This window comes from Apaloderma vittatum, unplaced genomic scaffold, assembly GCF_000703405.1.
Source record: "Apaloderma vittatum isolate BGI_N311 unplaced genomic scaffold, ASM70340v1 scaffold3527, whole genome shotgun sequence".
In the NCBI taxonomy this organism is placed as follows: Eukaryota; Metazoa; Chordata; class Aves; order Trogoniformes; family Trogonidae; genus Apaloderma; species Apaloderma vittatum.
Genome location: NW_009724384.1, coordinates 95,652 through 109,605, shown reverse-complemented (window position 1 = coordinate 109,605; position 13,954 = coordinate 95,652). Strand labels below are relative to the sequence as shown.

The following is a 13,954-nucleotide window of genomic DNA, read 5'->3' as shown; positions in this document are numbered from 1 at the left end:
CTCCCGATTTCAGCATGAGTTTCAGGTCAGGCCAAGTTTGGGGCTCTTCCTTTTCTTACTTCTGCCTTTCAAATTCAGGTTTTTCTCTGAATCGTGTCCCCCCCAGCACCCAGCCAGTGATGCAGACTTCCCCCAGGTCTCCTTGGAGAAACAATGAGTATCTTCAAGTCACACTTACCTAGGCGAGAGGTCTGCTTGCGCTTAATTTCAACGAGTTTTGGAATAGGGTAGGGTCCATAGCAATGAGTGAAAATGACAGAGAGCTGCTGGCTGATCACTTCGTTCTAAGCAAAAGAAAACAAATATATGCAATGTAAGCTGAGTACGCAAGGTAAGATCAGTATGCAAAGGAGATGCTATGTTGTTTTCAAGAGCTGCCTGTTTCGAAGCTGAAGAATGTGATTGCTGAAGCTTTATTAAAAATCAGAGCTTAGGATTATCAGTATTCATCAGAAACTGCAATTGCCATTTACTTGATTGCTATGTTGCCTGTAGGAATCAGTTAAAATTAAAACTCTTCTCTCTGGACCAGAGGTGGTCTTTTCCTAAAAAGCTCCATAGGCCCTGTCCCCTCCATAGAAAAAAAGCTCATTTACAGTAACAATTTCATTTCATTTGCAGACTTACTGTACTGGAAAATGACTTCTTGTCACTCTTTAGAAAATGGTTATCAGTCATGTTTTAGCAAACTAGAGCTACGATCTGCACGGCCTGCATACATTTCTAAGTGCAACAGTCTTGCAAACAGACCCTCCCTTACAGAGTGACTGAAGCATCACAGTTTGCCACTGAAACTCCTCCTTCAATCCCAAATGTTTTATTAATGTGCTCTTACACCGCTGGCACTGGCCCGTGCACCACTGTCCTGAGGAAGCTACCGGAGCTTCATAGAACCAGGTCTGGTCCCTGGCCTTACCCATTTCTGCCCAGATTCAGGGGGCAAGGCACCCCCCAGGGTGCCTTCCTGAGTGCCTAAGCAACACCGGTATTCATACGCCTAACTTGCAAGGATAGTGAAGTGGATTTAGTGCTTAACTACCTAAGTAACAGCCAAGAGCAGGATTTAAAAGCTTTTGCAAATTTTATCTCACTCTTTGCTGGTAACCAGAGCCGGTCTAGCAAGTTCAATGGTGCCACACGGCTAATCCATGATGACATCTTTTAACTACCCTGTTGGCTGGCGATTCCCTTCCACACCGGGAAAATGTGAAAAGGCGAGGCACTTACATATGGGAGGGTACAAGGCTAAGGAAATAAGCTGGTAAGGGAGAAAAGTAATCTTAATAAAAAAATTTGAGGAGTGTAGATGTTATACTAAAAATATCTCCAGGCTTATAGAGCAGAACTAGGAGCTTTCTCTTCTCTGAGCTCAGTTCCAACAGCGATGCTCCTCAAATCCTACAAGGGACGAGGAGGAGTGGCAGAGATCCTATAATGACTCCCTCACTGCATCTAATCAAATGGGGTGGGAAAGGGTAGAACCGTGCCCTCACAGGCACACGCTGATGTCAAAGGAAATTACACATGCTTGCCTGCAGGCAGGAGTTGGCTCCTATTACTATGTCAGATGTAGCATTGAAAGAAATGCTAAGATAAGAGAAATACTGATACCAAGAGACACCATTTAGCACGGCGCAGGGACCAGCCCTTGGAGAGGGTCTCACCGCTGTGGCTCTGAGACAAGGAGCACATCTCGCACCGGGAGCATCTCTCTGTTCAGCATCTTCCAGCCGGAGCTCTGCAAAGCACTTCACAAAGGGAGTGAATCACAGGGCGAAGAGAAAAGGAAGATTTAAGACCAGATTTAAAGAAGGAAATGACTCAGCTGCCAGGAGGACTGGTGGGGGGAGAGCTCTAGACAGACAGGGCAGAAAGAGCAATTGCTTCTCTGCTCAAAAGGGCTGTGCCGAAGCTCCGCGGCCGACTGAGTCAGCCAGGGAGGAGTGCTTCCAGGGGGATGCTGATTACCAGCAGGGCAGCTCCCAGCTGGATCCAGCAGATGCTAAGAATCTTGTCAGTAAAATACAACAGAGGATGATGATAATTCTGTGCTTCAGAGCAGAGGGAAGCTTCTGGAGAGAAGAGGCACGACTGGAAGAGTAATGCTCACCTTTACTCACGGTGAATAAAGCTGAGTAACTGCGCTGAAGAGGATAGCTACTGGCAGCTCCCTCCTGAATCTGCTGGGGTACACAAGCCCTGTCTATCCCACTAAGGTTTTAGGGGGTCCATGAACTCGCAAGTCTCAGCCACAGCCGTGCCTGCACAGCTTTTTAAAAACACACATATACATCAATAAAGACAACACATCTCCTCCTTCCAGGGTGCCTGTGGGAATGTGCTGATGGAAAATGTGCGTATTGACCTTCCAGTGCCTCGTTAGGAGCTGGAGGTCTCATTCACTGGTCAGAGCCACAGCATCCCATACCAGGATGTCCAAGTGCACTTAGACCAGGTGAAAAACAGGCCAAGTCCAGTCACACAGGTGGGAGAAGAGGATCCCTGCTCCTAACTCCAACCACCGTGATGAAAGGGTCAGGCACACAGACAATCCTGTGGCAGTCTGCCTACGCAGGTGAGATGTTGCCAGCTCCCTCGGTCACCACTGGGGCATGAACCCTGTGGTGTGCAGATACAAGCCCATTATAAAGCCACCTTGCCACTGACACCTTGACTGCCCACAAGCCTGTGAAAAACCTGGTGTAAACTAAACTCTAATTAGCTCGAGATATGATACATTCACATGAGAGATGCTTAAAAACACTGAGACACAAAAGAGAAATGGGACAAAGAGAAGAGACCTTAGGATCAGCACATCAAAGAAAGCAGGGCCATCAGACAGACAGCGGCTCGATGCATTGTGAAGCTTCAGACCTCCAGTGCAGGACACTGATCTCATTTGGCAGACAGGAGGTTGGAGACCTTTGGCTTCTGTCGATAACATTAAATACTTACAAAACATGCCACTGAAAGGCCAAAAAATGTGCTCGGCTAGAAAGCTGAAACATGTGCTCATTTAGAGTCATCGCTAACAAACAGCAGCAAGTTTGCTCCCCTAGACACAGGGAGGGAAGTGGTGAGCTATTACAGCAGAGCAAGCTCACTTCCTGCCCCACACACGGCCAGGCTCACAGGTCTGGATCTGCTCCCCACAGAGCCTCTGATGGCTTTTACAAGTAAACCAGGCAGAAAGAGGCAGCAACGAGGAGAGAGAAAAGGGATGCTTTGTCTACAGCTGAGTGGCTGGGGAAAAAAATCAGGTTTTAAGCAAAAATCCTGCTCTTGGAGCAAGCTGAGCTGGACTACCTGTGAAGTAACTAGAACAACTTGCAGGAGGCCATGACCTGGGACATCAGAATTGCTCTGGCAGAGAGGACGACACGTCCAGCCTTTTTAACCTTCCCTTTCGCACAGTGCCCACACCGGGAAGCTCAGAAGCTGCCCTGGTTCCATCGCATTTAAGCACCGAGCTGGATAATTCTTCCTTGTTTATCCTATCACCCTACCAGCTGACTCTGAAGGAACAGCTGTAAGAGCTCGCTGCTGCAGTTGTGGGCGGCAATATTAACACTGGAGGAGCAAAGTGAAGTTTGTTTTCTTGCTACAGTTTGATGTTGGAAAACATTGTGCCAGGATGTGCAAGGCTGAGCTCTGGAGTGAGGCCAACTTCCTTTCAGACATGGGTGTTCATTCGCAGTCAAAGGGAGCCGATGCGCATCTAGTGTGGGAGGGGGGAAAAAAGCTTGGCATAGGATATAATAAAAATATTTACCTAGCCATGGGGTAGTTTACAGATAGGCAAGAGGGAACGGGGAACAACAGTGAATCTTTTGAGGGAGATGGTGCTTCCAGCAGAGACTTGGTCGGTGAGCAAGCAACTTTGCTTTGTAGATACAAGTGGTCTCCCAACTTAAAAGCACTTTTCGGCAGAGATCTAAAGGAATTCCCCACTCCTGGCAAATGCACTTGAACTGCAAGGGGAATTCATAAATTCTTTTGAAGCAAAGCTGAGGGTTTTCAAGTTGCTGGAGCAAAGATGACTAGTTGATTGATCTGAAAAGAGGTGAAGACCTGGGTGGGGAGAGCAGGGGTATTTTTTCCTGAATGTCTGTCTGATGAAGGTCCGTGCAGGACTCAGGAAAGGCTCTTCCAGAGTTTGGCACATACCCTGGGAGAGCTGGCTCCATTCCAACTTGCCCAGTTCAACCCAGCCTAGTTGTTCTGGGATGTGGTCCTACAAGGTACTGGATGCAGGTGGTAAATACATAGCCAGTTCTCTCTTTTACTTGTGGAAGATACATGTCATCTTGGTGGTTATGCTCCAGACACTACAGGGAAAATTAGTGTCAGATTCAGCAGTTAGGCTGAAGTTTTGCTCTTCTCTGAACACCCTATGCTTCAGCTGCCTCTTCTTCATAGGCTCCCCCATTCTGACACCACATCTCTACGGACTGCTCAAAACCCACTGCTTAGTTCTCCTTACCGGCCGATAGATATCCCACCACCTCCATGTGACTGTCCTCTCCAGTGGTAACAGGCTGCTTTTCTTTGCCTCTGAAATCCCAGGCAGTACTTTGGGTTTTCCTTCCATTGATGTCACCTTCACCAGCTCAGCCCATTTAATGCCTGCTTAACCTAAGTGTGCCAAGCCCTCAAATTCCTCAACCACAAAGCTCCAAAACCAAAAGCTCAAGACGTTAAGCAGAAAAATCACACTTACTCTTCTGGGCTTGATGTCTGCCTGTTAATACACATCTCTCTCCATCAAGCAGAGAAACCATGTTGCTCAGGGAACAGGTGTGCTGGCAAAGGCATCTTTTCTCTCTCTGGTCCTGAGGATGCTGGAAAGACCCTGCTCTCTACTAAAAGCAGAGCAACAGAAGTGCTGCTTCCAGCTCTGCATTTCACACTTGGTCCCTGGCAGCTGTTTCAGCAGTGGCAGAGTCTCGGAATACCTCAAGCCCACTGAGGACTCATCCATGAACTCCCTTCTATGACATTGTGGGATGCTCTTGAATTATCTCTCTGTTTATGCTCCCTTCTTCCCAGAAAGCGCCAATAAAGAGTGAAGCATCAAAGAGGGCTTTTCACAGACTCCCTCCCACCCAGCCCTGAGCACTCAAACTTTCTTTGCCATCTCTGAACCTTTTCCATCCTTGCTTGGTGTTTCTGCTATGGTCCTCTAGCATAAGTCACTTTTGCCAGGTGCCTCAAAGCTGATTAAATGCCACTTTAGAGGGTCACTCCTAGATGATTAAGCAGCACACACATAATATCAGTCAACAGCTGCAAAGGTAGGGAAGTCCCAGAGGTTGGAGATACAGTTAGAGGCAGTGAACTGCGTAACAAAATGGGTTTTGTTAGTGCTGAGCTCAAGTCCTTCCACTGCAAATACAAACGGAAAAGAATTAATCACAGGTAAGGCAAAAATGGACCCTTCAGTTAGTTTCTGGGAAAGTTGCCAAGCCTCCTTTTCAAAAGGCTCTTTATATCACAGCTGTGCATTGTATGTAAAAAGCTCAGATCCCCAGGCACAGTCTAATCCCTGGGTGAGAGCCTAGAAAAGGGCAGGTGTCACATCCATGGCATTTATTTATTGTAAATCGCCCCCTGCCTCTGGCAGGGAAACATTTTAGAAGGCAGAAAGAGGATAGAAAAAAATATCAAACCTATGTTAGTACGAAGCTGAATCTGCATTATGAAAACACAAGACAGGGTTAACAGCGTATTATTAACATGCTAGTTAATACCTGGCATTCCCATCTCACACAGAGAATGCATGATGCACACGTGTAGATAACTTGCATCCCAGTTACTCTGAACTGTTTAGACACAGAAGTACTACAAATAACAATGGGCAACATTACAGATGGCTGCTATTAGTTAAGAACAGTGAAACCTGGCTTATGAAATCACTCAAATCAATCGCTGAGCTCAGGCTGGGCACTAGCTGGCACATAGAAGGGCATTAGCCACTCCATGGAACCTGTAGGTGGGCACTTCAGCATCCTGGATGTCTTTGGGGTTATTTTTAGTGCAGGTTTTCCTCCTCTGAGGAAAGTTCACATTTTTCTTCAGTTAAAGTATTTCAGTCGCCAGCCAAAACATTCAATTTTCAGGCATTAATATTTTCAAGAAAGGTAAAATATTATGTGGAGAACAAAAATTCTAATGAAACTTGTCATTATAGCAAACCCTCAATTTTCTATTGAAAAGCAGTTTAACAAGGAAGTAAAATTTCACCCAGCATAGAGGACTCTTTCCCAATCCATCTCCAGGCAAGAGAAAAATGCACAGTACTCTCCCAGGGGAGAGCTTTCCTCTAGCAGCTGATTATGACCCAGTGCCTGGCCAAGCGCCACACAGGATTCACCTCTCCCCTGTCCCCTTCCTGCAGGACAGAGTAGCCTGGCTTCATATAGTAAAAAAGAATTTCGCTCAAGCCCATCTTAAATACTCATTTCAGCCCATCATGAAGCAAGGGACAAAAAGAGGAATTTTATAGCTCCTTCACTTTCCTTCCAGTGCCACTTTCCAGGTCATGTGTGGACCTCGGAGGAAAGCTGATGTTTGCTGACCACCGTGCCCAGACTTTGCAGAACAGACGCACGAACTGAGTCTGTTGACATTCTCTGAGAAACCTCTCTAGACATTTGTGTTAGAGGAATTAAATCCAGAAAGACCACAGCAATAAAAGAAACAGGATGCATATCCCAAGCTTCAGCTTTGGAACGTTTCACTGCAACAGAGCAGGTGTTTCAGCCTTTGCTTCTGCTTTCTGTTTGCTGGAGACGTGAACGTTATTTTTCAGTAGTTACTGCATCTGTAACAGAGGCTAGACGCTGCTATTTCTGAAAAGATGGATTAGAGAAAAGACCCCAAACTTTACTTTCTAAGAGATTTTTGGATTCCAAGTGGCTCAGTTACTGCTCAAAAAGTACTTTAGCTTTTAAACTACATAGATTAGGTTTCTCAAGATACCCACAAGACTGAATCTTTTTGGAATTTTAAAACCTGGTTATCGTTTTGAATTGTTATTTGTTCTCAATAACTGTCAACACCAGACTGATGAGTGTTATTCAAAAAGCTCAGCCTTCCAAAAAAGATGCCTGTGCACTCCTGTGGGTTTCTTCAGCTGCCTATAGGTGCATTTGCAGAGGCTGGAAAACTCTGCAGGAGCTTTCAATTCTGAGGAAACATCTTTGCAAAGTAGTTTCCTGCATCTTTCAACAAGCCTGGCTGCACAGTGTGATCAACACCTCACTAACAGGCTAAATGTTAAAATAAATGACCTTGTCACTGGCAGAAACTGATAGGAAGGATGACGGGAAAGCTGCAGTACACAACTGAGGAATAGTGATGATGACTTTTCAAGCTGATTTTATCTTGGTCAATACACTAGCAAGAATACTCTTAGTGCTAAGCCAAGTTTTCTTGGTACGAAGCACCTCCAGTCTCAGGTGGAGGTTCAGACAATGCTTCAGCACATGGCTGCAATGCACACGGGCACTAACACATACACTTCAGCGATGCGTAGCCACAAAGGATCCAAAGTAATGGCAAATAGCAGTTCCTCACCCATATAAATAGGGGAAGAGAGAAAGTTGTAAGAGAGGTGATTTGGAATTAAAAGATTGTTTTTCTTCTCAAAAAAAACTAGGCAAGGGACAATCTAACATAAATTGCTGTACACATAAAAAACAAGGGATGAAACTGGCTCATCACCTCGTACTGCCAGCAATGGTGCTGGCTTGTCTGCATGGATGGAGCTGGGTGATTTTAATGACAATTCAAGCTCATGCTGAGCTCCAGAGTGGAAATCTAAAACGAAGTTCCTCCAAAGGCCAAATGTGTTTAACTTCCACCATTTTGGTTTTGAGTCTCTTTCTTTTTAGGTTGTGGAAATGTCAGGATCAAACTGAAATAGCTCCAAGACTTTTGTAGAGGACAAAGAAGCATCTTGCATATTCAGTACAATATCCTCGAGAGAATCTCCCTACAAAACCATGAGAGCTGACCTGCGAGCCCCACCTCAGGCACTACAAGCCCACACATCCAGATGCAGCCCTTTAAAAAGTCTCTACTCAGGTTGGAGGACAATGTCCGAGCTGTGGCCAGCCCTCAAGCACATGGGGCAGGAGGGCAATCCACCTCAGAGCCAAGCTCGGGTAAAGCAAACGTCAACCTCATCTGGAGGCAAAAAAGAGTGTCCAGTGAGAACCTTGGGGGTTTCCCCAGGCCACAAAGCATACGACACAGATTCCAACAGGCAGAAATTTGTCTGCATCTTCCTATCGTTCTTCTGTAACAAGATCTCCAGTGTCATCTTAGCTTTGAGGGACTCTACTTCATGCAGCAGCTGATATCTTTTTTCAGAAGTGTGTCTCTGGCTTTTGTCTCACACAGCCCTGACCAAACCACTTCTAGCAGGCTATGTTTGTGTGTGCTTGTCTGCCACAGAGATTCAAGCCATCCCGAAATGGCAGTGCCTGTCCTTCTCATCTGGTGGTCCAAATCCATCACCATGCCATTGACTTTTTTAGTGTCACAGCTTTCCCATTTTCAGTTTTGCTTTGTCTTAGTAAAGTGCCTTACACCGAGCTCTCTGTGTCCTTTCCAGTGATGCTACTTTCTCTGGAGTACCTCCTCTCTGGTTGTTGCTGTGGTAATGACCCAAGTTCACTGCAGGACAGGAGGAACTACAGGGGGAGTGAGCACAGAGCGACTCTCTGCCTGTTCTCGCAGCTCTGCCTCGCCAGCATGGAAATACTTTCACTTCTCCACTCTCCATCCAATTCCTAACGGTGCGGCTGATAAAGACATTTGAAGGCATGAAAGGAAATGAAAGCGCTTCGTCCCACTGGAAGCCACCAGGAGCTGAGTATCAAACCTTCATTTGTGCTTTTAGAAGTCTTCCTCCAGGGCTTTAGCGCAGCAGTGAACAACCAATGTGTAATCTACTCACTGTTCTTCCCTGCTTATTTCACAGCTTGAAGAGAGGCAATAAAACCAGGGACTTCAGCTCAGCACTTTTGCCTGATTTGCCAATTTTGTTGCATCAGGATTTCTGCAAGTTTTATTTTCATTTCTATTCCTATTGTCAGAGTCCCAGCACATAAATGGGAGTAGAGTGTCACCCTGCAGGGCATCAGCATTAGTGCTGGCTAGTGGCAGAGCTCCCACATAAATCCTCACATCTGGATCCTCTAGGAACAGCCATTTAAAAGAATATCTCTAAGACAAAGGGATTCCTTACATCTGATAGTGTTCTTGTAGGTATTGGTTATTTTTATTTTAATCTTTCAATTTTTGTACCATCTGGCCGTTTTGCATGGCCTGGAAACTTGCAAGAACATTTTGTCCGACAGTGCAAAGTAGAAGGTGGGTGCAGAAGGCGTACTTCCTACTTTGAGATCTGCCCTATGTTTCTATGCTATTTTTGGACAGTCTCTCCGGCCAAATTACTCAAATTACAAATTGCTGCCTGGCTTATCCAGGTTGTCACAGCTTCTGAGGCCGAGACCATCACTCTATGAGGAGCTGAAAAACTGCCTGTTTAATTACCTTAGTTTCCCTGTTCGCAATGGGAGGATAAGATCTTCTTCCATGTCCCAACTCATTAATATTTGTAAATTGTTCTGAGATTATGGGATAGTTGGAACTATTTATAGGAATGCAAAATGCCATTTCTATTAGGTGCAAGTTACCATGCAATTAAAATATACTGAATATCCAAATATGTAGCAAATGGGACATCTTGTTTTACATCAGCCAAGAAATGCTAAGCAGGTCTGTGCTTCCTAGTTGCTTATTTTATACTTTTTGCCCTGAAAAACTCATTAAGGAAATGTACTAGGCCAGACTGTGATGCTTAGCAAGAGATGTAATCTCTCTCGAAGTTCCCAGCCCACAGGGAAAAGGATGTCCACGTGGGCAAATCAAGCTCCTCTCCCCACCCAAAAGACCAAGCTCTGCTGTCAAAAGAAAAGGACCTCAACCACAGTTATGGCCCTTCTGCACATCTTAAAAAAGATTTCCATTCTGTGGGTAAACATAAAGAACAGTCTCTGCTCTCAGCCCTTCCAAAGAAGGGGAACAGAAGTTCCTTTGAATCTCAGCTTTCCTCGGCTGCCTTCTACAGAGTGACCAGGGAGAAGTTTTATTGGCTCAGTCTCCTACAAATGAATTGCTTTTGATTCCTTCCAAAAGGCTGCATAGAGTCTGTCCTCATTTCTGTCTGGGAGAGCTTTGCATGAGGCCATTTGGACAAGACTGCCGCAATAATTCATGCCATTTGCAGACAATCTGTAAACCTTTACAGTGTCCCAGAATGATTCATTATTTTTCTAAGAATATGAATCAGTGTATGTGTGTGTGTTTGTGAATATGCATACTCATGAAGAGTGAAGACAGGCAGCTCCCCTAGGCCCAGAGGCAGGAACAAAGATCAGCACAGATTTCTTCTTTGTCATGTGGGGTTTTTTGTGATACTTCACTTTGTTTCACCCCTCCATATTTTTGGTTTTAAGTGAACCCAAAGCAGAAGGCAGCAGTCCTACTTGTTTCTAGGTCTACTACGGTAGACTTTGGAAGACCCAGTCTAACATGTCCCGAAGGTATAATCCTATGTAAATAATATATTCTAACAATGATCATTGGCCTTAGCTTCAGCCACCCAAGAAAAGAGCGAGTAAAGCTATACCTCATCCTAGACTACAGGGCCTAAACTTAATATCTGTGAAGTTTTCAATACAATTAGTTTCATATCAACTTTCAAACCAAACAACACCTTGCTGGTAGTTTCTGAAAGAATATACATTAGTCCAAGCAAGCTCAGAACAAGGAGTCTGCAAATCCTAGGATTTTGAATAATTTCCTAAAAGCTATAGCAGAGATTCTCCATATACCCATCCAATACAAACTAATCCCAAAGGAAAGACTCATGGGAGCACAAATCAGAAAGACTGCAGGCACAAATGTTCAGGATTTGCTCAGGACTGCAGTCCAAGCCCTCTTTTTCAGGATACAAGAAATAAATCCATGTAGGCTTTCACTACCTATATTAAGTCTGGAATCTTTTAGTTCTGAAGTGCCTATACCAGATCATCTTCCTTTTCATATTATTTAGGCTGTTGCTGCAGGCACTAAAAATTATTTGCTCCTTGATGTTTACATGTAGCGTCAGGTGAGAGATGTTACTTAATTCCCAGTTAAACAAACAGAAGACCATTCCAATGTGTATTGTGGTGTCTGAGAAAAAGGACATCAGTCAAATAATTTTGATACTTTTCATCACTAAAATGACTTCCTGGTAACAGAAAAGTTGACTGGGCATTCCTTGGGAGTGACTGACTGTTGGTGGGACTGGTACAGAGAAGAGTCTGTTGGTTATAACAAGTTCTAAAAGGAAATATCCATCCTCCACTAGGTAAGATATTTTCGTCTCCTTGCCTGCCCCATGATCATCTCCTTTGGTATTATACTTGCATACTTAATGGTACCTCCTTAAAAAGGTTTTGCTCGTCTGATTTATCTGGCTAAGAAAATGTCAGCTGAAAGAATAAATCTGGGCAGGCTGCAAGTACAAACACTCACACAGAAGATTTAAAAAAAAAAAAATCCTGTTTTGTGCTTGTAGAAACCAGTCTCCCCACAAGTTTAAGAGTCCAAATCCCACATGAAGGCAAGAGAAAGTCATGTGAGAGGTTAAAGCAACCAAAAGCAAACATGAATATTAGCTTTGTTGTATGGTCCTGTAAAACAAGCTGGGTAAAGTTATTCTTTGAGTTGGTTTGATTAACAACAGCAGTGACTCTTTTGACTTTAACTTCACCATTATACAAGAGCTTCTGTTGTCACTCCAGCTTATTATTAGCATCAGTATTAAGCTGATGTTCTAGCTTAAGTTCTAGCAGGAGATGTGATTAGATCGTGTTTTCAACATGTTTCCACAATGAAAAAGAATGAGATATACAATACTACTAATAAGAATCCTATACAGTCTAAAGAAGCTTTGGGACAGCTGTGCAAAAACAGTATCGCAAGCTTTGTGTCTTAGGGGATCGGAACGAGGCTGATTTCTTTAAAATGCGTGTTTTATCCTACCTTGCTGGCTTTCAGTATCTCAAACATCAGGGGCAACCCTTGTGTGATGAGCTCCTCTGTGTACTCTTCTTCCTGAATGGACTTGAATTCCTTTAGCAAGCACTGGATGAGGGGTCGTCTGTGCTGCTGGAAGGATGTGCGCAAGGACTCCAGCCACGTATGCAGCGTCCAGGGAACACCTACGGACAGAGGACAGAGCTCATTCGCAGCTTCACAGAAAGATGTGCCCTTCTGCTTTTTTACTTTTACTTACATTAAGATTTAAGCAAACGCTGCCAAATAACCGTAGAAATCAAATTCCTATTTATTCCCGTTTGAGAAGGCTTGTGGTTATCAGGACATCCCAGACCTAATGCACAGAGGCTTTCCTCCAAATGCTAAGACTGTGGTCTCTCTGCTCTTCTAGGCTTAGCCTCTCTGCTGAGACTGCCAATTTGTGGTAATTGCTGTGGTGCTCTGTGATGCAAAAGCCTTTTGGAACCTAGATTTACACTAGCTCATTTGTTTGAATGCGGCCCTGGAGAGCCATTAAGTGGTAAAAAAACTCTGATATTGGTCAGTCTCCACCTGGATTCAAACTGGCGGTCTTCGGATTAAAACTTTCTTTAAGTGCTATCCCATGTCCTCTCCTGATCATTGCTGTTTTCCCTAAACAGCACTGGGCAAGTAAAGCAGATCAGCTTTTTCAAGTAGTTTGTCATGGCAGCACCACTCTCCAGGAACTTAAAAGGAACTGCTCCCATGCACTGAGCAAGAAAGCACATGGACCTAGTGTACCTCTGCAAGCATTACGCTGGATGTGACCTAGTTTCGGCTCTTGCGGAATGGAGTGGGAGGAAATGCAAGCCTGGTGTTTGGCTACGAAAGGTTTTCTCTTCCATTTCAGCAAATGTCCAGCTCCTGGAGGCAGTCCCATCGCTCTCCTCTTGTTCATTGCCAGGTCTTGCTCAGCCCACCCAGCAAGCCACCGTTCAGACCACTGCACACTCTGACCCACACCACACGTCCCCGGGGCTGGAGCACCGCAGCAGACAGAGGCATGCCGGGCACTTGGGTCTCTTTTTCTGAACACAGATCAAGGGGGATAATAAATACACAGTCCAGAATGATTCCCCTCCACATAATCCAACGACTCTCTCCACAGGCAGAAGCGATTCCCAGCAGGCTGGTATGATGTTCAAGCTCTGCACTGGCACACCAAGAAGCCAGTTCTGTGCTTCTGCCCTCAGAGGCTCACAAACCTTGGAAAATCAAGTTGTTTTAATGGTAGTCTGCTTTATAGCAGAGTGCAAAAGAGGAGCTGTTGCAAGTGGCCCATGGCAGCCAAACACTGCCCCAGGGCCTGACTTAACGCTCTGCCACGCAGCAATGAAGATGGCTACTGACAGAAACCGCTCCATCTTGCAGAAGAGTGCCAGTGGCCCCTGAACAGGGTGCACTGTGGAGCCAAAAATGGCCTGGGAACCTGCCAGATCCCCCATCAGCTTCTCCTCCCACGAGAGCTGAGGTAGGTACAACTATGGTCAGTTTAAACAACAGCCCTTCAAGAGAGATGTGGTTCTTATAGAGGTCCCTCCCCAAATCCCTGTAAGATACCTATGCTCCGTATGTCAATGGTCACATCCACGTAGCCATGCTCAGCGCTGTGGTACATGGCCTCCTTCAGGGCTTTCAGCTTGGCCTTGCTGTTCCGGCTGGCACAAAGTGGAGCAGCACCTGAGTCGGGCAAGTCCGTCCCCTCAGCCAGGATCTCCTCCAGTGACAGAATATCACTCTTCTCCTTCTCTGGCTGAGCAAGCAGCTTACGGAAGACATTCCTGTCAATCACAGCACAACAGAGAAGAGGGAG

The 13,954-nt window shown here is 45.2% G+C and overlaps 1 protein-coding gene across 1 annotated transcript in view; it reads right to left on the bottom strand.

Moving 5' to 3' along the window:
• The window catches only part of BTBD11 (BTB (POZ) domain containing 11), a gene marked incomplete at its 5' end in the record, with an annotated part of 78,771 nt that overhangs the window by 12,991 nt on the left and 51,826 nt on the right, over window positions 1-13,954 (bottom strand). Inside the window, 3 exons of the mRNA XM_009872456.1 lie at window positions 179-284; window positions 12,106-12,284; window positions 13,702-13,922. Coding sequence (XP_009870758.1) covers window positions 179-284; window positions 12,106-12,284; window positions 13,702-13,922 — 506 coding nt within the window. The remainder of the gene's footprint in view (window positions 1-178; window positions 285-12,105; window positions 12,285-13,701; window positions 13,923-13,954) is intronic.